The following is a 27,927-nucleotide window of genomic DNA, read 5'->3' as shown; positions in this document are numbered from 1 at the left end:
GAAAAAGAAACTAGAAAAAGGTAGGATTTTTACCTTTGAAACAATCATTAACTATTAGACCTATATGAGCACTTTAGTTGACCCATTTACTGAAACAAAAGATGAAAAACATCCATCTAATTGATCCCTGATAATCTTCAAGGTATACTCAAACTCCGAAAAATTTTTACTATAACTGCTTCATAATATATTATGGATTGAAAAGCACAAGAATGTACATAAGCCAGTTACATAGTAAAGAACATACTACATGTGAGTAGGTAAAGGGTATATTCTGCCTTCTCACTCTTCAATGATAAAAAATACCTTATAGGAAAATGTCAATTAAATTATCAATACTATAGCATGAGTTATTTCACTTTGTTAAATATAGAACATGAGGTATAAAGAAACATTTAAAAATATTCACCAGGTTCATTTGTTTAACATTATTAAATTTGAGTAATTAATTGATATCATTATGTACAGTTGTCTACATAGGAAGTAGTTTAGATAATTATTAAATATCAGAATAAACGTAGAACATAACTGGAAAATAGAGGCTTACAGTGAATATAATCTTTTATTGATTTTTCTCAGAATAAACTTCTTATATCCTAATATAATCTTTAGATATATTTTGTCTTCCACACTTACCGACTCCCACTGTAATTTCTCTACCTTGTCAGTAATAAAAGAATTACAATGTGTTATGTAATTAAACCAACCCCTCACAATCAATGTAATCTTTATGCACTGCCAACATATACTAGTAAAAATAGAAATTTTAAAAATTAAATATATTGAGAAGAAAAAAATTTTAAGTTAAAAAATAGAGCATTTTATATCAATAAAATAGATTATTTTGATTAATCATCTTTAATAATGATAAATGTAAGATACGTAGTTGAAAACTGTAGCCTTCCTTAGAACTGAGTTCTTTAGGTGTACTGTAAAGGATTTTAATTCAGCGTTGATAGCTTCAATACAAAATTAATAGATGTTAATTGGGTGAAACATATAGCAAAACATAAAGCACAGTACATGTCCTTTCAAAGGTGCCTAATTTTCTAATATACTGGAGGCAATAGTATTATATTCAATAGTAAATAATTAAGTGAACTAATCATATTTTGTTGCTAGGAAATTCTGTCATTTGAGATTAACACTCTAATATGTAAATATGTGAATTTGATAACTTTTAACACATTTTATACCAAAGATTGAAGACAAAATAAGCCTATGATTAATTTGACCTAAACTCAAAGATAAATTGTTTTTGCTACCAGAATAAAATATAAAAGCTTAAATTTTACCTGCATGTGACCTTCTACATTTCACACATTAACTTTACATGAATATCCTAAAAGACATGTATCCAGCCCTTAAAAATAAATGTGTGAAGTGTTTTACATGTGATGGGATAATTTAAAGTTATTTAAATGTGAGGAAAATTGAAATAAAATTATTTTCTGAAGTTTTCCTGTCTGTCTTATATATATTTTATGCACACAATAAAAAATTTAAAATGTTTCAAATTTCTCTCATGAAAATAAAATTATTTGTACAAAAGAGCTACATCGTGCACTGAATCATCATAAATAAAAATTTTATAGGTTGGTGATAATTATCTTACAGGAATGATAGAAGTTGTATAGAAAAATAACATTAAAAGCAAAGTCACTGATTTATTTTATGACACTGCCTGCCAGAAATTAATGCCACTTTAAATTTCCACTAGATATAAAAAAGAGTGGCCTAATACATGTGAATGTTAATTAGAAATATTCTGAAGTCATATGCTAAACCTACTAATCATAGAAAACTAAGTCAGATACATTAATTCCATAATTCCTTCTTTATTTTTTCCTTACTTTTATCAGTTCTTTCTATTCCTTATTGAATAATTACTAAGTTCAATGCACTGCGGGTAAAAAGATGACTGAAGATAAGTAAAAAGCACTGTAATTTTAAATGACGCCTACAATGCTTAATAAGAAATAGTGACATGATTCTAAATATCATAATATATTGCTACATATTTTTTAAGTTATGAGAAAATATCTCTGGAAAATACACAAACTAATAATGGTGTCTGCTTCTGGGAAAAGTGACTATAGGCTTAGGTCACAGGAATGACCTTTCTTCTAGAACTATGCATATTACCTACTCAAAAATGTCTTCAAACAAGTACTAAGAGCTTCTAAACATGAATATTTATGTCAGGAGTGGTGGTGCACACCTCTAATCCCAGCACTCTGGAGGCTGAGGCAGGAGGACTGCCATGAGTTTGAGGCCAGCCTGGGCTGCATAGCAAGTTCAAGGCCAGACTGAACTATATAGCAAAAAAAAAAAAAAAAAAAAAAAACCTAAAACTAAATAAAATAAATAAATAAACATAAACAATTTAAATAGGCATGTAAAACATTGCAGAGGTAATACAAATATAGTTCAAATGACAGAAGTTCATTTTGGCATAATATGGAAAATATATATATATATATAATTTTCCATTTATAGTATAGAGAGACATTAGCTAAGTGAACGTCTTTCAGATTTTGTTTCTATTTTTTAATTGATTGCTTTGCAATTGAAACTAACAAAATATTTAATTTGGAAACAAACTATCATAATTTTATAACAAAAGCCACTTTTCTCTATAAGATAAACAGAAATAGTCTTTAAGTCTTCCTTAATTTGGAAAATATTATAAGGCTCTTGTTTTTTTCTCAAGACATTCATAATGGTGAAGAGGACAAAATGCTGCTGGTGACATCGAAAAGTCACAAAAAGACACTGACATGATGCAAATTTGACAATGAATACATATAAACACGTATTATTTTCGTAGAAATAAATCCCTCAGAACTGAAATAGAGTCCTGTGCATATTTGCTAATTGTCAGCATATCATCTTGCTGTATGCTCTAAGGAAGGTTAAATGCAGTGGTGTTCTCATGTTCACAAAGGTTAAGACTACTCAAAGAGACTAGCTGCATGCAGTAGGAAATTACATAGCAATATGAATGAAAAAAATACTTATTTTGGTAATGGGTACTCTGTGATTAATTATTTAAGAAATCTGATAAAGGTTGGGGATTTAGCTCAGTGGTTTCACTGCCTTCTGTGCAAGCACAAGGACCTGATTTCCATCCCCGGTACCAAAAAAAAAAAAAAGAAAAAGAAATTTGACAAAAATGTGTTAGAAGACAAAAGTGTTACGAGGAACTACTTGTTTATACAGCAAGGACATAGAAAACTAATAGGTTTGGTTGTGAAGAAGCTTAAACATTCTGAAAGGAAATTAAAAATGAACATAACCAGATAGCATGCAATGATTCACACAGGGAAGGGGCAAAGTATTGGTATCTAAAAGAAGAGATTATGCGACAAAGTATAAATGTCATTTAATATGAAATTGTGAGGAAAGGCAGAATTTCTTAGCCTCAGGTAAGCTGGCTGACATTGCAGGGAGACCACAAGAAAAGGTACAGTGGTAAAAAGAAAGTAAGGCACATGAAGAACCACCAGTTACTGTCTGTAAGCACCTTCAATATTTGGAAAAGAAAAGTCACTGAAAAGGGTAGGGAAATTTTTAAATTTTTAAATTTTAAATTTTTTGTAGGATTATAGTAAAATATGTAATTGTGAAAGATAGCAATGTTTAATTTGCTTCTGGGTTTTTTTAAGGTCAAATGTGAAAAAAATGGGTCATCATAATAATATCTATGGGCATGCTTAAGATAGAGTGAGACAGTACCAAACAAGGAGGGTAAGGACAACAATAGATGTGACTGCAAACTAGAAAAGATGATCAGAATTAAGATGAAACAACTTGAAAGGAAGCCTAAAAATGGGGAGATTTTGTGGGTAATTAGTATCTGAAGCTATCTGAATAATGAAGGGATACTTTATCTATCTATCTATCTATCTATCTATCTATCTATCTATCAATCAATCATATATTGTGCTTGACAAAGCTCATTCTGATTACCGTTTGGAGAAGTGGAATAGGAAAGAGAAGAGCAAAGCTTATGAAACATTTACAATGTGACGAAAGATAAAGACAAATGTGTTGCAATAATTATAAATAAAACATAATGTTCAGGTTTGCATCACCTTTAAGATATTCTGAAAGTTTATTTTCATAAGACTTTGCAATAAATAGGGAGCTACAGATATAGGGAGCTATGAAGATCTGGGGTACAGGTTAGGGATTCTGAAGCAGGAACATTTTGATGAAAGAACAGTCCAGCATTCTCTGTGATAGTGGGTTCTCAATCCATCTTCACTGTGCTTCGTTTGGCTTTCATATGTAAAGAACTGTCCCCCTTTAAAGCTGGGTAATGATAATGACTTAGATTAGACTAAATGAATTAGTGTTACCTCCCTAAAAGATTAAATTAATGAATACATGTGGAGTACTCAAATCAGCACCTGCTGTCTATTAACAGCTAAAAAAGACAAATGCAAATCTATGAGGTTTTTCTTTATTTTTTTTGTACCAGGGATCGAACTCAGGACCTTGCACTTGCAAGGCAGGCGCCGGAACCACTGAGCTAAATCCCTGGCCCCATAAGGTGTTTCTATAGAATGCCTTGAATCTCTCCCCTTTTATATCATTTAAACGATACTTACCATAAACTATCCTTGCCATTTACTACTGCTCTATTACCTGAGCCAAGATTTATATAGAAATTAATATAAAAACCTATAATTTGATGACCTAACTCACATTTTCTTTGTATGAACTATCAGGATACTTGTAAATAATAATTTTATTATGAACGATAAATTTTAATTTCCTAGATATTTTAAAAATGCACAACAAAAGATCATGCACAACTCTACCTCTCCAACACATTCGTTGTCGTATTTATGATCCCATTTATTTTTTCCTGTGTTTATTTTCCTTAATTCTAAATATCAACATTTGTAGAATTTTCTTTTGTCATTCACATTATTATTAAAATAATTCAAAATGTCTATATAGTATGATTTATATTTTAAGAAATATTTTCAAGCTGTGCATGGTGGTGCACACTTGTAATCCCAGCCCTCTGGGAGGCTGAGGTACGAGGATTGAATTTTCCAGGCAGCCTAGGTAATTTAGGAACTTAGTAAAACCATGCCTCAAAATAAAAACATATGAAAAGGTTACAGATATAGCTCAGTGAGAAGATCCATACTAAAATTTAAAAAAAAAAACCTAAGTTCAACCACGTTGATGCACCTTAATTTTGGACATTTTGGTTATTTCAAATATTTCGAGATATGTACATTGCTGTAAAGAACAAAAGAGGTTGTGACAAGTTATTTTATTTAAATGCTTACTGAGGTAAATTACCTCAGGAGGAAAACTGGTTTAAACAATATTTAACTATTGGTCTATAAGATATATATTCATTTATAAATTATTATGAAATAACATACTGCTTGTTATATTATTAATAAGATAACAACATGCACTTATTGATTATTTGCTCTGTCCCAGATACTATTCTTAGGGTTTTTCCATGCATTATTTCATTCAATTCTGACAAGAACCTTATGAGGGAGGTACTATTTTTATTAGCCCCATTTTATACTTTAGGAAATTAAAGCTTAGAGAGATTGTCCTACATTATGGAGCTCTTAAGGAATACAGGCAAAGCTTCAAAATTCTGTGACTCCAGTATTTAAGCTATTTACTTTCATGTATATCCTACAGTTACAAATATATACATAGTTTTACAAATATAATATATTTAGATTTTATATTATTGTTTTAGATATTATAATTGATGGTATAATTTATTTGTCTGGAAATAATTTTCAAAAAACTTAAGCAATAAACATGTTAATCATGGCTAATGCTATGTAAGTTGAATGAGTGTTTAATTGAATAGTGTATATGTGCATAAATTATAATTATTAAAATGACATCTGTTAATTTACAAATAGAAAATAAGAAGCAACTAATAAAGATATGCCTTATAATTATTATTAGAATTCTTGTTTATATATAATCATTAAGAGAAATTTCTAAATCTTTGTTTTTAGAAACTTTAAATAAAGCATTATAAATAAAGCATGCAACTCATGTTTCTATATTCTAACAGAAGTGCATGTAAAATGCATTATATCCTTAACATTTTACAATTAGTATGATCAGAAATTTTATAAATTAGAACAGAAAGAACACTTTTGAGAGCAAAATGAGGTAATGGTAATAAGTAAAAAATTATCCCAGCCAAACTGAGCATATGGTTATTTTACCGAAATGATAGTTCCATTATTTCTTCACTAACTAATATCTACTGGGGGAACTCCAGAATGAATTTTAAGGAAGGAATGTGGAATCTTAGGCACAAAAGAAAAATTGATAATTAAGACTGGATTGTCATCTAATTTTATTCCTTGTGTTTCTGAACTTTGGTTTCTTCATACATTGAAAGAGAAAGAAAGAGACAAAAGGAATCGTTTTGGTCTCTTAGTGAGATGATAAGGAATAAATGAGAAAATGAACATAACTGTTCAGTGTATACTGCAAAGTCCTTATACAAATCATACCCAGATCCACACATGGGACAAACTTATTCTAATTTCTACATGAAATAAAATTATACAAAAGTTACAAAATATCAAAATGCATTTCTGTATATAATTTTATTAGCTCCCTCAAAATATTTGTTGTATATATAAAATATAATTACATGTTATATATTTGCATAATAACTCACTTCTTTACTTAAGAAAATATAGCTAATTTGCCTAAAGTTACAACTAGAAGAAAAAATTTTTTAAAGTAATTTGTATAATAAAAGTCTAATAATGGCAATTATATATTTTAAAATTACTGTACAAAGCACTTTTCATAAAAGTACTATATTTAAGAATTAAGAGAGAAGCTCTCCAAATATTAACAGACTTGAGAAACATTTTAGATTCCAAATTGAATTAATTTTTTGAGGTTTATGGAGAAAAAGCTCTTTCATTAGTGAATCAAAACTGTGATCAGTTTCCATAATTACTCATATTTCCAATTATTCTCTAACAAACGCCACAAAGGGCTGCCACTGTTGAAACTGCCCAGATAAACTTGCTAGGAACTCATCAGCACCCTTTCTCAAAACATTAGTTTTCCTCAATATGGGACTGGATTTGTTTTCAAACTCTTTTAACAGAATCATTGAAAGGAAACAGGAGGAGTATTATAAAGGGAGACCTGGATTGAATCCAGAGGCAAGCACTGTTACAGCAATGCATTGGAGTAATGCCAGAGAGAGAAGTGTTTTTGCAAATGAATATAATTCCAAGGTTCACTATAATGTATTTAATTCTTCTGTCAACATCACAAGGCTAAAAGTTAAAGTTATATCTTCAAGAATTTTCTTATAACAATGCACATATAAGGAACCATAAAGAGACTTGTTGCCTCCTTTAATCATAGTTTTAAATGAACTCTTACTATTAATACCTAATCCTACTCCAAGGCCGAATTAATACAGATGATAGTTATTGTTTTACTTTATTTTTAGATACGTTAGTATAGTTTTCAAGTGACAATAATTTTGGTACTTCAGTGTGACTTTTAGTTCTGAAAACCAAAAGAATTTTAAAGTATCACATTCAACAAGATTATTTTGCTCGTTTGGAAGACACTGGAGATGTTTCTTTATGGCAACTATATCTGTTTGCTGTGGTTAAAAATCGGTTTTTCTACTTTATTTTCTATTTTAATACATAAAACTCAGACATTTTCTGTTTGCTTTTGCTTAACAAATAAATGTAGAAATAATTTGATTTAAATTACACAAAATGAAACAAAAGTATTATAATTTTCATTAAAATCATGAAAGCTTAAAAGAGTACAATCTTTAACATTATTTCGTAGCCTTTCCTCAGATAAATTTAATTGTACAATTCTATATGAATTTCTTTTTGTGTCTTACTTTCCATTTTTTGTGTAATCCTTTTAAATTCCACTTTCACATCAAATGAGATCTGTATCTCTGAAAGAGCTGCTTTTACAGCTGAAGTATAAGATTGTGTTTAAAATTGTTAAATAACAGATATTGTTGAATCCATCACCTCCTTTCAGGTAACTGTTGATAACGTTTAGTCAGTAAGAATACCTTTTATTCAACTGATTAGTTCCCTAGGAATATTTCTATATTAATCCAATGGAATAGCAATCTGCCTAGTAGTAGTGTTAAATCTTACCAACTTTTGATTTCCATATATCTGGACCTGCAAGATTTTTCTAATTGATTAGAAATACTGTACTAGCAGTGAAGAATGGAGAAAGAAGATAATGGGAGACTGGTTTCATTCCTTTAGGAGATACAAAAGGATGTTGCCATACCCACCAATGGGACCAGAACCTTCCACATCTGCATTTGTTTTGCTTAGAGTCTGCTTATATGTCAGCTATTGTGTAGATAATGGAGTTCTGGGCTGTAAGCACTTTATATGCTTAGGAACCATGGCATGAAGTATTTAAATCTCCAAACAGGACAGGAAAATGTATTTGCTCAGTTACTGAAAGAAGTGCATACAATAGAAGTATAATGTGAGTCAACAAATGTAATTTTTAAATTTCTTGTAGCTACACTGTAAGAGTAAAAAGAAACACTTAAAATTAATTTTAGTACTATATAAATGTAACAAATCTATCTAGAATATGATTTCAGCTTGTAGCAAACGTTTAAAAGTTGCTAATTATATGTTAAGTTTCTTTTATATACTTCTATATTTTCTTTTTTATTCTTCAAAATTCAGTATGTAATTTACACTTACAGCACGTCTCAATTTGGAGTAACCATTTTTCAAAATCTAAAGAGCCACAGGACGTCATAGATCTAAATATTTTTAAAGTTAGTACTTCTTTAAATATTCTACCATAATGAGAATTTTATGGGGAAAAAATGTGATTTATATGTAAATATGCTATGTGTGAGACATTTAAGTTTGGCAGTGAAAAAGAATATTTGATACTTTATGATATTAATTACTGCAATATTGTTGCTAAAAGCCCATGTCAGAATGTCTTAAATTTAAAATTAAACTAAGACAAATACTAGCTAAGTAACTGCAAGCAAACTATCCTTCAAAGACTCAATTAATACACATGATAATGATACCTACCTCATAAAATACGGTCATTTATGCAAAGCACATGGAAAAGTGTCTACACATAGTGAGTTATCATGAAAATTTAGTTATAGCCACTATTGTTAGTTATACCTATTGTTAGGTTTTCCCACCTAACCTAACTAGGAACTGTAAATACCGAAATTTTGCAGTTGTTTTAGCAGTATGGCAAACATATAAATTCATTTGGAGGGCTGTATTATGCTTTATAAGTTAAATGTGACATAAGTAATATAACTTAATTGTATTTTTCAGGACATACGAATGACAAAATATCTCTCCATTTTGAAGACCCATGCTACATTGTTTTAAAGAGAAAATATTGGCCAATTATTTGACTACATAATGTTATGTCAGAGAAAATCCAGTTTTACAAAATAAAGAAAAAGATTTACTGATTCATTTTCTATTACCGTTTCAAAACAAATAGGAAATAACTGACTGATGTATGGCCAATAGTTACAACTTTACTTTAGCCTATTTCCATGAAAATGTGGTCCCCGATAATATGACTTTTCAGAAGAACAAATGAATTTTATTTAATCCAGAGAACAATTACACCTTTGGCAGAAGTAACATGGAAACTTATTAAGTAAAATTTTATGATTTACTAAATCTTAATTGGATTATTTTATAAAAGATAATATGAAAATTTATAAATGTATTTGTTTGCATCCTGCCTTGTTAACAATGCCCTTAACCTTCAACTTTTTGCTACTGAAATGACCACATAACATGGGCTTAAGAACAGGAGGAATGATATCACTAAAGTCACTTCAGTCAGTCTCACATGGATCTGTCTGCTCTACACTCCTAAAGCCTGTAAGCCCCAAATGCCATCATTGCCTTCCATAAAAGCAAACATGATAAATAAGACAAACTGAATTTTATTAACATATCATTACCACCAACATTTACTGCATACCACTGTAAGCAATCATTACGTTGTGTGACTCTGTTTAAGATCTACTTAATTTGACAGCTGGTACAAAGCAGAGTAACCTGTTCAAGTAATTATTACCACTTAAAATGCCTGATAGTCAGATAGAAAAATCACAAAGTAGAATTTTAGTAGCACATATTACTTACGTTCACAAGTATCTCCTTTTTGTTGGTAGCCCGCTTTGCAGATACATTTTCCAATGGGCACTAACCATTCTCCTTCTGCACTGCAGTGCATCCTGGGGGAGTTTTCCGCCTCTTCCTCGGCACTGCTGACACATGTCCCTCGTACTTCAACTAAGGAGGAAAATTCTGAACCAGTCACTGTATCTGGAAAGATAGCTAAGTTCTCAATAATGGACCAGCACTTCTTGTAATATACCTTGACAGAAACCAAAGCAATGCAAGCCCCTACATCCTGAAAGGCAAGATAGAATCCCTTTTTGGACAAAGGTCCAATCTCTCTCACCTCAGTGTTAAGCTTCATCTTTCTTTCACCAAGGTCACCTTGGGTAAAACTTTCATCTGCAGCAATGGTGTCTATTTTTACGTAGAGATTTTCTCTTATATTCCTGCCAGTGTCGTAGTCTGTTTCATAATAGTACAAATTAAAGGTTTCCTTGCAAGTTCCCAGTACTCCAGGAAGACTATTACAATCCCTCAGGGTGAATTTCAATTCTACAAAAATCCTTTGTGCATTGCCTTTTGAAATCCAGTTAGTCCGCAGCCAGTTGTTTTGGTTGGGCTCCATGACCTGGCATACCTGGTAGGTTCGTATGGGAGTGTAATTCTCATCCAAACCACTAATTTCTTCCCACTGTAAAATTTTTAAAAAGTCAATCAGTTATTTAGTAAAATATAACATTTTGCTTTACAAAGTACCTGAAGAATCTTCATATGACAAATGTTAATGTTTGAAAGATATGTTAACTCTCCTTCTGGCAAATACCATAAGCTATAAGAAAAAGGTAAAAACCCGAGTTCAACTTCATGTTGGTGGTGCAACATCACTTATGCCGCTTGCATTGTTTGAATATTTCATTTCATTTAATATCTATTTACCGGTGTAATAGCATTTCATTTTACATGTTTGCATATCGTCTATTGAAATTATAATTTTTAAGTCTAAGGTTCACAATTATTTAAAATACCGCTTAATCCATAATGAATGACAGAATTTCTGGTGCCTCAGTTGACATTTTGAAATGTCCCCGATATACTTAATATTAGGAGATTATCTAAAAACATGTGGAAGTAAATATCGAGAGTATTGCAATGTTTTACAATCTTTTCAAAATGAAATGTAAAGGAGCAACATTTTTCGGAGCTAATTATTTATTCCAGTATTATATTGAATATTGTACATAGTGCCACATAAATATAAATAAGTAGATTTAAAAGTGGGATTCATCTTTATAAATGACTTGTTTTCACTGACAACCAAATGTACATGCCACACCAGCAAGTTGGTTCATATTTAGTAATAAGCTTCCTGACAGGAAGTATCAGTTGTTTAAAAATGTCCATTCATATTTTGATACAATGCATAGTATAACCAAACTCATACATATTATTTTCAAAAAATATAGTTTAAAAATAATTTCAAAGATTATTGAACCATGTGTAATATTACTTCCTACTTGTTAGTAAACAAATTTATTTTACCTAACATTCTTAAAAGCCTAAAAAAGTAGTAATTTGTTATTTTTTACTATTCCTACAAAATGTCCCACTTAACATTTATGATATCATAATAGTGAAGGTGTCATTTACTTGTATTCATTTCTCCAACAAGAAATACCAAATATAAAAAATAATTCAATCCAAAGTCACATAATATGCAGTATTTTAACTGTCATTTTTTAAAAAGAGATGGTAAACTAAAATAATGGTAATGCGTTTTATTTGTAAAATTTGATTAAAATATTAATTTATTTAAATGAGTGATACAGTATTAATATCTACATTTAAAACTGGTCCTGAGAAATGAAGAGAATAAATTAGTTCAGAAATTTCTTACATGATGATTATATAACATGTTATAATTTTATTATACCAGCTTAATAATCATCGAATATCTTCAAATACAGCAAAGAACCAATTTTCATTTTCTGCTTTTACTCAGCACAGATTTTATTTCTGACTAGTTAACAGTATGCACACTTCTCTTTTTTTTCCTTTTTATTTAGCAGCTTATAGTCTTTATAAATGGCATTCAGCCAAATATATCCAAATCCATCCGTTTGGACAGGTAGATTTGCTCTCTTAAACTAGATTAAAATTATTAAAAGAAGGAAAATTAATAATGATATCAACCAGAAAGCAAAAGCCCCAAAGATAAATTTGATCTTTGTGAAAATTCCTCAGTTTGAAAAAACAAACCCTAATTATTAAGAAGAGATATATCTCAAAAGTTTCTTTATATAACTTGAAAATTATTTCAATTTATGAAGTATCAATTTTATTACCTATGATGGGCATAAAAATTTTAATATTTATTTAAAAATTGTATTCCTGAGGGGAAATTTTCAAGAAAACTCAAGTAGAGGTAATAAATAGTGAGACTACATCAATACATTTAATGCTACTCTTGTTTTATTATCTCACCTTCTAAGACTGCAATCATTTCCAAAAATGATACTAGTAGGAAAGGTATCTTAATTCAGATACTGTACTTTTATACCATGCTCATCAAAATATTTTCCCCAAACTTACATGTTCGTAACAATTTCCTTCTGTTAGCTATTTAGTCACATATGAACAAATCTGTGTCATTTATGGAAAATGTTATTTATCATTTTCTAATATTATCTGTTGATTCCTACACATACATTGGGTTAACTGTTAGTTCAAGATAGTCTGGAGTGATTAAATGCCTATTTGAGTCCAAGATAACATTGACAGTCGCAATTTATCATTCTGTGGATTACATGGGTGAAATACTACAATCATATATCAGTTTACTTCTCTTCAAAGAAAAACCTATGCTCTATCTCTATTTGTTTTAATTGATGGATGGTGGAAAATGGGTTACATCTGTCATTGGCAAGACAGGTGTTTCATTTTTATCATGAATGTCTTTTTATAATGTATATTATTTAACTCATGGAAACCATTTCATTTTCAGGAAAAGTATTACATTCATACCTCAAACTCAGTGTATTTTTATATTTAATCTGTTAAATATTTGTCATTTTTTCACAATTTATTGTGACCAATACAGATAACTTCAGTGAGAAGCAATTTCTCAAAAATTAATTTAATGAAAAGTCTGAATACTTAAGCAAATTGTTCACATTTTGCGTTCTTAAACTGACTTTCAGTTCATAATATATTGATTTTATGATGTTGTTTTTTGTACTCCAAAATGCCTTTCAGAGTTCAATTTTTCTGTTTGCAAAATCTGTTACAGGTTTTATATCCCCACTTACATATCATGTTCTTTTGACCCCAGATTTCCTCATGTGAAAATAAACTTAAGTAAACTTAAGTAAAAATGGGATATGATCTCCTTTCTCAGAGCAATCTCCATTAATAAGGAACAAAAAAATCTCTCCTATTTATCAATTAAAAATAAGACCTAAGACAGGGATATTTTATATGTATCTTTCTGAATATATGAAAATTATTGAAAAACAGTTTTTAGGATTCACTCATAGTTCGTTAGATTTTTATTGGACAACTTTCATGAATATTTATTATAGCAAGTTTTTACTCTAATGTGGACATATTCTGCCATCACTTCTGATTAATAACAGCAGCTAATATATGATATCATTTTAGAGATTATAATATTTTACGACAAACTTTATGTCATACTGTTGAACATATTATATTCTTAGTTAACTTACAGAATATATTCTACATGATGGTAAAACCATTTTTTTAAAGAAAATAGATTACATACTGCTTTAAAGAATTACACACAACCTACCTGGTGATTATACTACAAAAGAATAAAGCAACTAAAGAGGTTTTAAGTGAGTTTGTGAAAGGAATGTTCCCTGTAATTAGTTAGCATTTATAACCTGGACCCTTATTATTCCACTCACGATAAGAACTCAAAAGACTATAGTTACAGGAATATTTTTTCCATTTCCCCAAATTCTAACTATTCCTTCTATACTCAGAGAACTAAATGTCTTGTGACACAACAAAATCCAGAACAACACATTTGGAACTAAAAGTGGAAGAATGTGAATAATTACCCTGGGAGGGGTGTGTGTGGGGTTCTTACTTTGAAAAATAAATGGTGAGAGATATGAGGAGCAATACATACCCCATTGGGTGGAGAGGAAATCCATTCCAATTCTGTCTGTTGTGCTTTAGAATCCAGCAATAGTACTACAAAAGAAAGTTTTAGTTTCAAATGTTATATGGAAAATTTAAACACATCTGTAAATATTTTAATGATGAATCTAATTGATCCACAATTATCACTTTATGACTTAAGACATATAGTAACGTCCATAAATGAATAGTTCCATGAATCACCACTTATTCAAGTATATTCCAATCTCAGAAGGAGAAAAGATGTTAGAATGTCAATATTATATTTGGTGTACTTTAATCAAAATATTAAAATCAATTTTTACCTGCAAGTGTAACATAAAAGTGAGAGTAACAATTGATAGGTGATGGTGACTGTACAGTAATTATATATTATACTTTTATAAACTATTGAGTTCTCCAAACTTTGTCAAATGTAATACCATGAACATACTAAGTTATAATTTCCATATTACTCTTCAGTCAGTCACTAATTTGTAATATTCTACCAACACTATTTTCTGTTGCCACTTGAGAACTGGGAGTTATTAAAAAAACTTTCTATATATATTGTTTTCTCTTATGTCAAAGTGAATATAGAAATGTTAAAAACTATATCAAGTAACATTAAAATAGTAAAACAAATTGTCTATTACCTACAAGATATATTTTTCAGTTACTTAAACATCAGCTTTCAATTTTTTATTTCTAAACATTTTATTGTATTTGCTAATTCTCAGCTTGGTATGTTTTAAACTCTGAATTGACTTCTAAAAACAGTTTTATTCCACTTTAAGCCATTAAAAATGTAATGCAATAAATTTAAATATTTACCCAAAGTTTTAGAAATATGATTCTTACTATGAGAATGCTTTAGTATGTCACACAGTAATACACATCACACTTCCAATTTGATGTACTTTATTGCTTTTTTGGACAATTACTTTCCTAAAGACCTTATTCTTTAGATCAAATTGGTTTCAGAGTTAAGCAAATTTTTGCACTTTAACAATATTTATCTGACTCTTATGGCATCAATTTGTACAGAAATAATTATGATATATTTTATGTATGTAAATATGCTTAATGTCGACTTCAGTCAAGGGTTAAAATTTTGATTTAAAATATGTGGTTATATGACCTTTTAAATAATCAACGGTCCTAGTCCCCTGGGTCGAAAATGTACACTATTTGAGAGGTAATGAAAATGTATTATGCTAAGAAAACAAAGGAACAGATGATTACGTGTTGGTCTCCTTCACACTAGTCAAAGTTATTTCATGTAAGTGAAAATAGATGGATATAGAAACATCAGTTTTTGTTTGTCTTAGTATTTTACACTTAAATTGTTAAATTGTCAGGAAGACTATGTCACAAAAACCTTAATCACAAACATTTGACTCCTTTCAATAACAAAAACAAACCGCTTATACCACACCAACTAGTATTTTAATCTGTAATACCCTTGGGCCAGTTAATTTAAATGTGAAGTAATTTTTAAGTTTATTTCTGCCCGCAACAAGAGATGAAGTACCAGGAAACTGGATTCCAAGTACTCTTCTTCTGATTCATTTATTTGTTTTCATAACTGACAACAGACAACTGGCTTTTAAATTCAGGTGACCTTCTTGGGGAGCATTTGAGAGTGCAATAAATTTACGATTATTAATTACCGCCCTTCCGTCACCCCTCAGCTGAGCCTGCTAGCAAGACCCAGGGACCAAATTAGCGCGGTGATGGCAAAGAAGAAAGAAACTAACAAACGAGGACAAGACAGCAAGCGGCCGGAGAGCGTTTCATCAGAAGCAGCTCAAGTGATCAGCGCGTCTCCTCCAGAAGTCCGCTCTCAGGAGGTGTCCAGCTGTGTGCGCTCTCCCTTTCCACCCCAAGCAGAGTCGCCCGCCCACTCTCCGCACCCTCGGGGGCGCGGCTGGGCAGTGGACGGGGACTCAGGGTCAGCGGCCGGGCGTCCCCGGGGCGGGGCGGGGCCCGGACAAGGGCGGGGCGGGGGCCCGTGGACCAGCGCCGGCGGCGGAGGCCCGTGGACCAGCGCTGGCTGCGAAGTATCCATGCGCTTCTGCCGGACCATCCATGCTCTTCTGCCGGACCTAGGCGCTTCGGGGAGCCGGTGGAGTCCTGGCTGCAGGACGCGCCCGGGGCACGAGAGGGGCTTTTGGGAAGCGTGTCCGCTGTGGGCACGGCAGCGGCTGCGGTTACCCAGAGGAAAAGCAGCTGCTGCACTTAGCCTGCCAGCGCCAGACTCTGACTTCTACACACCAGCAGCGGGAACCGACCTCCCCTAGCGCGCGAGAAAGCAGAGGAGGGGCTTCTTTAGGTTCAACCAGCCGCCCCAGTGCTGCCGGGCACCTGCGGGAGGCGCTTCTCAGCGCTGGTCCCCGGGTGCCGCGACGCGGCTCCGATGGCCGCTGCGCGCTGGGCAACTCGCCAGCGACAGGTCAGGCGCGCTCGCCACCCGCCCTCCCGAACACCTTCCACCAGCCTTTTAAACATCTCACTTCTGCCTTTAAAGAACGAAGGCTCCTAGAATCGCAATCCTCTCACGTAGCTCGCACTCGGGAGAGCGAGCAAGAGAGCGAGGGTGCCGGCTGCGCGAACCTCTCCCCCTAGTGTGCAGTTATTTATAGCTCAAACTCCGGCGCGAGTCTGCGTGTGCCCGCGCATCCCGCTTCGCCGCGGCCGTGCAAACTTTTCCTCGGGTCCCGGTATTCCCGAGGAAGCTGGGCGCGGTGGCAGGGCTGAATGTTACTGATCGCTAGTGTCAGGAGGCTCAAAACGTGGTTTTGGGGTGTGTATTGCTATGTGTTCCTAGCAGAAGTTCGTCCATCTGCAGACACGTAGCCGGCAGCTCAGAAGCACGGCTCTCTTTCTCTGAATGGGTTCAGCGGCAACTCAGATTGCAGATGTGCAAACCCGAGTCAGAGGTCAGGCTGTTCGAAAGGGAAGAATATAGAACCCCGGGGGGGGGGGGTGCACGAAGAGAATGAGGAAAGGCAGCACCAAATCACCAAGTTTCCGGGAATAGATGGAGCGAGGAGCGATACATACCGCCCCCCTCCTTTACCAACGTGACCTAGATTGAACAGATTCTCCCCGTACATCTCAGTAAACAGGATTACTTGTATTCTGCTTTCAAAATGTAGGAAAATCAATGCAGATATAAAGCCTGGAAGATGGGGGGGGGGGTGACACTGCTCAGAAGCGAGACACTTCCATTGACAGGATTTATTTTTCCCCAGCTCCAACTACAGGCACCGAAAGGTATTTTACCTTTTGTCAATGGTTCAAAGGAGACGTAGGAAAAATAATAATAACCATATACGAACGAATGTAGCTGGCCAAATGAATCCTGCTCTCTCCAACCAGAACTAACCCTCAGAGTACAGGTCTTTCGGAAGGTTTGTCCACTCCGACTACTGAACTCCCGGTTTCGAGCCAAGTGATTGGAGACTTCTCATCCCAGGCGACATCTCATTACACGTTGCCCTGTCCCAGCCCACCCTCTGCCTCCTCTGCCCCCTCTGCCCTACCGAGCCCGCGGGGCGGCTACTGTCCCCACGACCGCTGGGTCCGGCCCAGTGCGCTGAGCGGGGACAGCGCGGGGCGCGCGCCCAGAGCTAGCTGAACCTCGGCGGCGGTATTGTTCCGCGCCGGCGGCTGAGCGCCGGCCAGGTCCGCGCCGCCCCTTCCGACGCAGTGAGCACTTTATTAGTAACCGGAGGCTCGGAGCTCTCAGAAGTCCCGGCCCCTCGGGGCAGGTTCCGAGCTCCCGCCGCTCCCCGGAAGGCCAGTGGACTGAAGAGGGCTGCACTCCCAGTCTCCGACCCACTCTGGCCGCAGCTCCCGAAGGAGGCGAACAGGGAGAGAAGGAAGAGAGGCAGGGCTAACAGAAGAGCCGCGACCCGCCCGAGGCCCCTCCATCCACCTCCTCCTCGGCGCAGCGCAGGCCCTCCCGGACAGCCGGCGCTCCGAAGGCGCTCGCTCCGTAGGGCGCACGGCCGCGGGCGCAGGTTGCCAAGCGGGCTGCCCGACGCCCAGGGCCGGCGCGGACGGGGGCAGGGAGCCGCGGAGGAGGGTTGGCTGCTGGGAGGCGAAGCTGGCGGCGCCGCGGACGAGCCGGCTCGAGCAGGTAGACAGCTAAATAAATAAGTCAGAACAAACTTTGCCTTCTCATCGCTTACCTTCCTTTGCAGCCTGCGCCTCCCCCGTGTGTGCAAAGCGGAGCAGCCAGATGTAGCATAAAATAATCCATGAAGGGTACCGAGTTTGAAAAACCATGGTGCATGAGCAGGTTTTTTTTTTTTTTTTTTTTTTAGGTTTCAGTTATCTTGAGTCGCAGCTTTTTCAATGCTATTTGCTCCGAAGTGGGTTTCTATTATTATTATTGGGCTGCTTGCACTGATTTCCCTTCTCAGTCCCAGGCCGGCTGCTCCACGTTTCGCTTTTTTCTGTTTCTTCCCCCCTCCAGTTCGTTCGCACGGTGTTTGCTGCCTGCAAGTCTCCGACTGCAGACCGGCCGCTAGCTCCACACTCCAATAATATCAATTAGGGGGAGGGGCGGGGCTCCGAGCCCAGAGCCTCTGCCACTCTGCTTGAGTGGCAGGCACCGCTGGCCTGCCAGACGGCGATTCCCAGGGCTTGGGGGCGGGTCCCTGGGAAGCGGCCGCCTCAACCTCGGGGGCGGGGTCCGGAGCTGGAGCCAATGAGTGCGGGTCGGAATCAGGTTGCGGCTCCCGGGTTCCTGCCAGGATCCACGCACCCGGCTCGCGTCGCCTCTCCGAGAGGAGGACGGGCAGCGCTGCGAGGGCCAAGCGGCCGAGAGCACTCTGCTTCCAACGGCAGCAGCTTTTGCGAGGCGGAATAAATCCCAGTTTAACGCTGCCAAGTTGCACTCACGTTCGTAGCTGCGCTCCTCGCTGTGTTTTAGAACCCCGAGGCGAAGCGAGCCGTCCCTCAGCTGCCAAATGCTGAGCCGGGATGGTGAAATGAGCTGTGCCTTTAAGTGAAGTGTTTTACTTTTTTGTTGCCACAATCTCCGCGGGTCGCTTAACTTTGTGTTTTGGCCTTTTTGGAAAAAGTCTACTTTTTTTGTTGTTGTTCTTATTCTAAGGACAGTCGGTTTTTTGGACATCACTCCACATAATTCTGGAAGGATAAGAGTTCATCAGTGTTTTCAGGAGTTTGTAGCACTCTTTGGCAAAAGAAACAGAAAAAAAGGCAGGACAGAAAGGAAGTCTTTTGTTTTATGCTCCCCTGCACCCCGCCCTATCCTTGCAGAATAGCTTTTTCCCTAAGCTGGGACATTAGGAGAGAACCTTTACAAGGTTCCGTATCTTTTTTCTTGTGTGTTTATCTTTTCCTGAGTGTTTTCTTGGATTGCCTCACTTTGATTCATTTCCCACTTCGCTGCATAAATTACTAAATTTTGAAGAAAGCCACAAGGTATTCGATTGATAAAGCAAGACCTTCCTTTTTCAAAATATTTACTATTTTCAGTAATTATTCCACAATTATTCTATCATTATTTTTCAAAGGAAACTGAAAATAGAAATGGAACCAACATTTCCAGTTGAATTCATCCAACCCGAACAGAAAGAATAACTGCGTAGAGAAATATGTTTTTAATTAGGCAGTTTTGAACACTTTGCAATTGAAAGGTGGGTAATATAATAAAGAACTTTAAAAACTTAATTGCCAAATAATCAATTTCGAAGGTCACTCGGTAACTTGATCACATGTTTAAGATGAACATCTTTTTCTTCTAATTTTATATTTCTTCCTTTAAAAAAAAAATCTGTCATTCATGATTTGCCTTTATTTCTGATAGGCCCAAAGTTTGGTCTTGCCTAAGACTTAATACTGTTCTCATCTGACCTATCTGGAAGTATAAAGTAAATTGAGTTCTTTCTGGCATAATAAAGACTTCTCAGAGACGACAATGCCCAGATATTTTCATTTTATTTTATGGTAAATACCTATTTGATTAACACAATTACACAGAAGAGAGAAATGAAATTTCTCCTCTATCTTTGATTCCATAGTTTCATAGCTAGTATGTCTATTAAATATTTTAGAAACTACGTCTAACAACATCCTAATTGCCCTTTAAAGAGTAAATAGAAAATGTAAACTGCTTAATAGATTAATCTCGGAAAGGAACAAAATAATATAGGCAGAGCACACTTGTTATTGTAAAAATGAAGCATCATTTACCTAAATAGCTGTAAGGGTAAAACATAAGCTAAAGCATTAGAATTAAAAATATAAATCTCTAAAGATAGGCTTTAAAATTCGCCAAATCACAAACACAAATATTAAATGACTTCTAGTAGTCAAAATAAATTCTCCAGGATTTCAACATTTCCCCTTGGGTCTCATCCCCACTTCCTAGAATGACACCAATTTTGCCTTTAAAGTTTAAAATATTCTTTTCATCTATTAACTAGTAGTCAGTGATGTGAATACAAGTACTTTTCCATTAAAATCAGGAAACCAAAGATATTAGCGCCTCCTCTTCTCTGATGAGTGTGGGTAGTATCGGGAGTTGCTTTTCTGTGTCCATCTCTGTTAGACACTGGGGCATGTGCAAACCAACTTTTATTTTTGGACATAAGAAGCTTCGCGTTAACTGAACACGTGCTGGGCTACTGTCCTGCAGAAGTGCATGATTGATAATCAGTTTTAGATTTATCTACCTTCTTTCATCTTGTACTTATGTAAGAGAGGTCACAGCATTTAAATAAAAATAAACAACAGTCACGAAGAGATTGTTCCTTCTGTATATTCATACAGCATGTTTTAACACATAAATTTACATTAGACTACATTTTACTAACAGTGTAATATATAAACCTATGTCTACATAGTCACTGAAATGAAAAATAAGTAGCATCAATCTTTCATATTTTAAAATAAAATAATAATGAATTTCCTCACATTTTTAGTCTAGTTAATTTTACCTTGATATCTGCATTTATACATATTATTTTTAGGGAAAAAACTTGAGAAAAATATGTAAATATGTAAAATGAATGAAAAGAACTCATTTTCCTGAGCAATAAAATGATGTATAAACCAATACATATGAGCCAAAGTAGAAATTCTGAACACTATTTTTTTAGTTTTTACATTCTTCTTGTATAATGCAGTTGATCAATTGTTTTACTTGCAGTTTGCAAATTTTAAGTAAATGAGAAAAAATACTAAAACTTTAACATTTCTATTTATATCCCCTTTGAAACATCTGTCACAAAGGTGTAGTGCAAAGATGAAAAATGCCTGCTTGTCTTTATATGCAAGGAAAATATACTCAAGTTTATGTACTTGGTGCTATTTTACCTATATAATTACCCTTAATCACATACAACTGTATGTATATAAAAATGAATGTACAAATCCAAGACACATCCCAAATGAATTTACCACAATATTTACTTCTTGGAAATATCTTCTGACTTTAAGAGAGAAATAGTTACTTAGGAGTAAATTATAATAACTTCAGGGAGTAAGTTCTATGAATTTTAAAATAAAAGCCTGTGTGTGTGTGTGTGTGTGTGTGTGTGTGTGTGTGTCTAGTAATCAAGCCTTAAGAGGGTAAAGGAACAATTGGAGAATTTAGCATGTTACAAATCCAAGGCTGTCAAACTAAATGGATAAAAATCACAGCAACCATAACAAAATCAAAAGGCTGATTCTGAACCTACTACTTTGTCACTTACTGTCTAAATGCATTCACAGCTTGTAAATGTGAAAATGCAAGTTCATCACAGCAAAGGGGGTAATTTAAACTGAATTAGAAAAGGTACTGTGTAGAAGAAACTGATTATAAAAAGAAAAGAAGCATTATGTCTCAGTTAATAGATATTACAGAAAATTGTGTTTTCTACTTGTGATTTCAGTCAAAATATAAACAATCTTTCCACTGTGCAGGAAAACCATTTACATATTTACATTAGCATGATTTATGTACTGTATATAAAATATTTATTTGTAGTCAAATATAAAAACTGTACACAAGCAAAACTCATAAAAGACATAAGAGTTCATTTATTATCCTCAGCTTCAGATTTTTTTCACAGTACAGAAAGTGAGAGGTCAGGAATCAAATCAAAAGTTACAACTTTATTTTGTGCCTCTTTGAAACGTCATTGGCTTTTGTAAGGTTTGATACTGGGCAAAGCTCAGAATATTAGAATTAAATAACTCTTCAATTGCAGTTATTGAGTTAGTAAGACAACAAATAAAATATAATTTTTATATTTAAAGTCTAAGAGTTCACTTGAATAATACTAAGGTGGTTTCATTAAAATTTTCAGATCACTTAAAATATTGAAAAGTGTTAAGTCAAATAACCTTTATTGGAGTAATATTAAAAGAACTAAATATATAAAGGGAAACGTACCACATGGTATTTGGAATAATTTTTAAGAATAAGAATTTTTAAAATTTAATTTTGTTTGAAGAGGGTCTTTCTTTCCAAAGCTTACCCTCATTTTGCCATAAATCAATATAATGAGATGACATGCCTTAAATTATGCAAATTTCTTCTACATGCTTTCATGGTTTCTCATCACACAATGTTTTAGCTTTCTAGCCAGTGGATTTTTAGATGTCAAGATCTGTGATAAGTCAGTGACCACCAGGGGGCACCAGGACCTCTGGGTGCTCTGGCCAATCACGTCCTCATTTAATAAGGATGAGTTAATTAAGAAATTATATGTGTGTGCATTTATATATACATATATTATGCATATACAATATTTATCCAAATAATATTCTTGTTTCTTATCCTCTCAATTTATTCCCACCTACTGAAGACTTTTAAAAAATATTATATGACCTACTTCATTTTACAGAGGCCAAATTAACAGAATAGTCTCTAAGGCACCTCTGATGGTCAAATAAATTTCAGAAAAGCTTTCTCCGATTTTTAGGTAAACATCTAAAGAGTTCTAAGACTCCGAGTAGACCCCAGATAATCTCTTTCTTACTCTACCTAATTATCCTAAATTCTTTTACCTTGGACACAGGGCCATACTGAAATAGAGTATGCACTGGGACTGGATTCTTCAGAGCATTTAGAGTTCTTAAGAATCTTCCAAATTTCCAGCTTTCTAGTTTGAAAAGTATTTTCGAGACCACTTCACATCCTAACCTGCTATGGTTAATATTACAAATGAAATTTTGTCAAAATTGTCTAACTCATCTCAAAGAGTTCTTAGAACAAGTCTGAACAGTAGTGATTTCTGTATATCCTGGTAATTTAGAAAGAAAGTTATGGAGAAAGAAATACATAAATGGTGCCGCCTAGTTGTGAAATTGTAATGCTGTTGGAGTTATCTCTGAGCAATTCTATACACTGCAGAAAGTGGTGCTATAGAATTCTCTCCATTTGGCATGCAGTTGTTCCTGGTAGAAAAAGTAGGCAAATTTGCATAGGAAACAAGGACCTTCCTGGGAGGAGAGGACCCTACCCCAACCCTACTTTAGTATCAACAACATGAGAAGGGCCACAAGTTTACATTGGTTCTGACTGAGATGGAAATGACCCCAAGTACATGAAGGTAGTGCTCATTGTGAGGCAAAGAAAATTCTGAGCTTAAAATTTGTTGGATGAATACATGTGCCTGAGACTCAAAGGCCTTTGGAACCTAGAAACCCAGCTACAGTGTTTGCGCTAATTATGTAAATATGAACTAAGGAGCTGTGCTCCTAAAGCTTAAATATGGAATAACACTAGAGCCAGGAGGGATCTACAGAGCAAGGTATCACTATAGTGATATATGTGAAGGCAATTTTTAAAAAATTATCAGTATGGCAGTGATGAAAATGAAGTCAGTAGTGGACTGAGAATTATAATAATTTAGATGTAATCTGATCTCTTTGGACTATGCTCTCAAGCATTCTTAGACAATTAAGGAGAGGAGAAAATCTCAAAAGGGAGATGCTTGATTGCCCCTAACTTTGAAAGAAAAGAAGAATGACTGCATTTTTTCTTTATGAGTCAAACTGACTACAAATTCATAATCTAAAGAACCTAATATACCAAAAAAAGAGAACACTAACCCAAACCTCAATTTAAAATAGAATTTCAAGTGGTTATTAAGTATGATGAAAGGTATTAGGGACAAATCCAGATGAATGAAGCATGACCCAAAACTCAGACTTAACACACATCAAGATGCCTTTGTGATTCATATTTCCTTTTAGAAACAGAAAACAGAATATATACTTGGAGGAGAAATAACCAATCAGTTTTTCTCAGTGTTGGTTGATTTTTCCCATACCAACAGTGATAAATAATACCTTCATAATCACACTACTGACCATAGCTGATTTAATGCACAATCAAGATTTTGTCATCTGGCTTGTCTAAAATTGTTTTCCTCTCTCAGCCCTCAGATCACTGAAAAAAATTTCACGAAAATTCATACTATCTCTGATTCTAAGAGGTTATTATTTTTATTTGCTTTCATAGTTGTCTTGATATAGATAAAGCTATAGAATTAACTTGGCACATTCTCTAGTTGATTGTAGATTGAAGAAATGACTCAAGTCACTCAGTTTTATCAAGTATTTTAATATCTACTTGTCACTCATATGAGTCTTTTAATGGGGAGGCTTTAAAGGCTAAGTCTATAAAATTTAAAAGCCACGACAAACCTATTAGAAAGTTGCCTCATTTAAGAATAGATGATAACTGTAAGACATTATTGACTTCACAGGTACAGTGCAAGGAGAAATTATCTTTGTTTTGCTTTTTTCTTTTTTTCTTTTTTTTGGCACCAGGGATCGAACTTAGGTCCTTCCGCATGTGAGGCAGGCGCTGGAACCACTGAGCTAAATCCCCAGCCCAAGGAGAAATTATCTTACAGTCCAATAAAGAATAACAATCCCTGATAGGAGAATTTATTCAGATTTCAAAATGAATTTAATTTTTTGATGCTATCATATTTCTGCCTTAACAATCTATAGTATATTTGCATAAACTGTTGAATTAAACTTTCGAGGGAACAATTATTTTCCAGGTTTGAACAATAATATACTGTAATAACATGCATGTTTTCAGATGCATTTTGGAAAGTACTTTGAGTTACAGTTTTTTAGGAAAATGGCAGTTGTGTCCATTTTTCCTAACTTTTATGACTCAGTCAGTTATATTTGTCCTCAAGGCTATAAAACAGTACAGAAGGATACTGAATGAAAAGAAAAGGTAAGGCATATACTTAGAATTAGTGTTTGAGTTCTCCCTTTTCATATATCTCAAAATGTGATTAATGTTTAAAATACTCTACATTCAACCATTTTAGTTTTTAATTACTTGACATAAAATTTTACTTTTGAATCAGATAAAATATACATTCTATATAAAGTTTGAGGTTGAACATATATTATAAAAGGGTAATTAAAGTTACAGTTGAAATTTGAATATTGTAGTGTTTATTTGGTACAGATGTTAAAATGTAATATTTTACTTTTTCATTTTATAGATTTCAAGAAATATATTCTCTGGCACTATTTCAACATGTAAATTGTTTCAGAACTCACCATTATAACATGCTTATCTCAAAGTTAAAAGTAAGTGCTTCACATGTCATAATTATTTATTTAAAGATGGCTGATTGGAATCACAAACACAGACGTAGAAATATTCACCTAAATACGTATACATATCATGTATAATTTCCAAGATCTATTTGACTCACAGATTTCACAGATTTCTCTCCACCCAATAGAAACCAAATAGTCCCCAACTTACTTCTCTCCAAAATAAAAAATCTAAATAATAAATCTAGCCTTAGGAAGGTGGCTTTCAAGGAGAATGAATTACATACTCTGAGAACCATTGTTTCTTTCTAGAAACTAGGTGTCTATTTGATTTTCTAAATTTGGTATTCAAACTCCTATCTTGGGCACACTGCACAAGTCTTGTAGGTAAACTTCTCACTACCTCCATTGTTTTAATGGGGTCCCTATCCAGACCTTACTCATATACCTTAGGGTTTGCTACTTGCTGATCTGCCCGCCATCTTGGTTTAGATCACCTGCCATCTACCTATTTATTAACTGTTTTTCAGTGCCGGACTTTGTTTGCAATGCAGTAGACAATTGCTACAATATTTCTCTAGATCTCTCCGATGACAATTATTGACATGTGGTAATACTTTTTTTTCCTGTCAAAATGAGACAGGAGAATGGCAAGACATCTACTCAGTCACAGCCTGAGAGAAGGCAAGCCAGAGATGGCTGCTGGAAAGTAAGGCTGTTAATTGAGTGAGCAAGCTGCTGTAGTCTGTAAGATAGGAGAGTGGGATTCGTGGGAAGACTGAGCGAGGCCAGTGCAAACAAAAGTGGCAATGGATCTGCAGAACTGACCCTAAACTTCATTATGCTTTCATTACAATGCATTTTTCTAATACAATAACTCAGAGGGAACACATCACATTCCTAAGCACATTGTGGTCTGTGTCCAAGTTCCTGCCTGCACAGCAACTAAACTCTACTCTACCCATTTTAAAAAAATAACATGGATATTTAGTGACATTACATTGGAACCCCATAACAGTGAACTGGATCCGTTGTTAGGTAGGTGCTTTGCTGTCTATGGTCTGTGGAGGAGCCAGCTACTTTGTCTATGGGGTTTTCAACTTTATTTTGTCTTTCTTGGGGCTGACTATGTGGGAGTCAGCTTTGTTTCTTTTCTATAATAAACTTTTATTTGTTGTAGAATTAGTCCACATTATGATATCCATCCGATGTGGACAAGAACCCACACTAGAGTGTAACAAAAATATTTATTAGACAATATACCACCTACTATTCTACACTATGTCCATCACCTACAGCTTTGTGCTTCCCTTCAGCAAACTTCCATATATAGTATTCCATCAGTAACTCCATTCTTCTACACTTGATCTGCAATGTTTTACCCCATAATAAATTCCCAAAGAATTTATTATGAATTTATTATCCTTTAGATTTTTAGTTCATCATATTGTAGTTACTATACAATAGCAAAAAAGTATGATTTTAGTTAAGGCATTCCTTCTTTTATTTCTTCATCTTTGCATTATTCTCACTTTTATTCCTTCCTTCTATATCTATAGCTAGCATTTTAGCATGCAAATATTAGCCAATCAGATAGACAAATATATGTGGGTAAAGAAATTTCAGACAGCCAGGTAACATACAAAGGGCAGAGAAGGAAGAATATAAGTTACATTTTTTGTTGAGGAACAGAAACTACTGTAAGCATTTTAAGTTGAAGAAATTTAATTTGGAAAATATACTTCCAAAAATGTGTGAAGGTTCCTGTATTAGTTATATATAACTGCATAGCAAATTAGCACAAAAATCAGCATTTTAACACAATAAATATTTATTATCCCAAGTTTCTGTGGATCAGGAATCTAGTGCAACTTACATGAATCCTCTGCCTCCAGATCATCAGCAAGGTTGTGATTGAAGTGTCAATCTGGACTGTCAGTCTGGACCTTAAAGTTTAAGGGGAGAGTTTGCCTAACTGAGTCAGGACTCAGGTGACTTACTTCCAAGGTCTCTCAAAGTCATAGCAACAGGCCTCATT

The 27,927-nt window shown here is 34.6% G+C and overlaps 1 protein-coding gene across 7 annotated transcripts in view; it reads right to left on the bottom strand.

Moving 5' to 3' along the window:
• Epha7 (EPH receptor A7) overlaps nucleotides 1-18,885 on the bottom strand; it is a 187,669-nt gene extending 168,784 nt beyond the window's left edge. For 4 of the 7 annotated variants that reach the window (XM_021240715.2, XM_021240716.2, XM_013077971.3 and 1 more), the window contains exons 1-3: nucleotides 18,524-18,851; nucleotides 14,335-14,399; nucleotides 10,203-10,872 (exon numbers count right to left, since the gene is read on the bottom strand). In XM_021240715.2, coding sequence (XP_021096374.1) covers nucleotides 10,203-10,872; nucleotides 14,335-14,399; nucleotides 18,524-18,620 — 832 coding nt within the window. In that variant the 5' untranslated portion in view covers nucleotides 18,621-18,851. Of the gene's footprint in view, nucleotides 1-10,202; nucleotides 10,873-14,334; nucleotides 14,400-16,084; nucleotides 16,247-18,523 lie in introns of those variants that run through there. The other 3 variants (XM_021240719.2, XM_021240718.2, XM_087187970.1) reach the window with 3 other exon arrangements.
• Nucleotides 18,886-27,927: the final 9,042 nt, after the last annotated feature.

This window comes from Heterocephalus glaber, unplaced genomic scaffold (genome assembly GCF_053883595.1).
Source record: "Heterocephalus glaber isolate CG9 unplaced genomic scaffold, H.glaber_assembly_v1.0 deba00001523, whole genome shotgun sequence".
Taxonomy (NCBI): domain Eukaryota; kingdom Metazoa; phylum Chordata; class Mammalia; order Rodentia; family Bathyergidae; genus Heterocephalus; species Heterocephalus glaber.
Note: the sequence above shows the minus strand (reverse complement) of the source record. Positions and strands in the feature narration are given on the sequence as shown.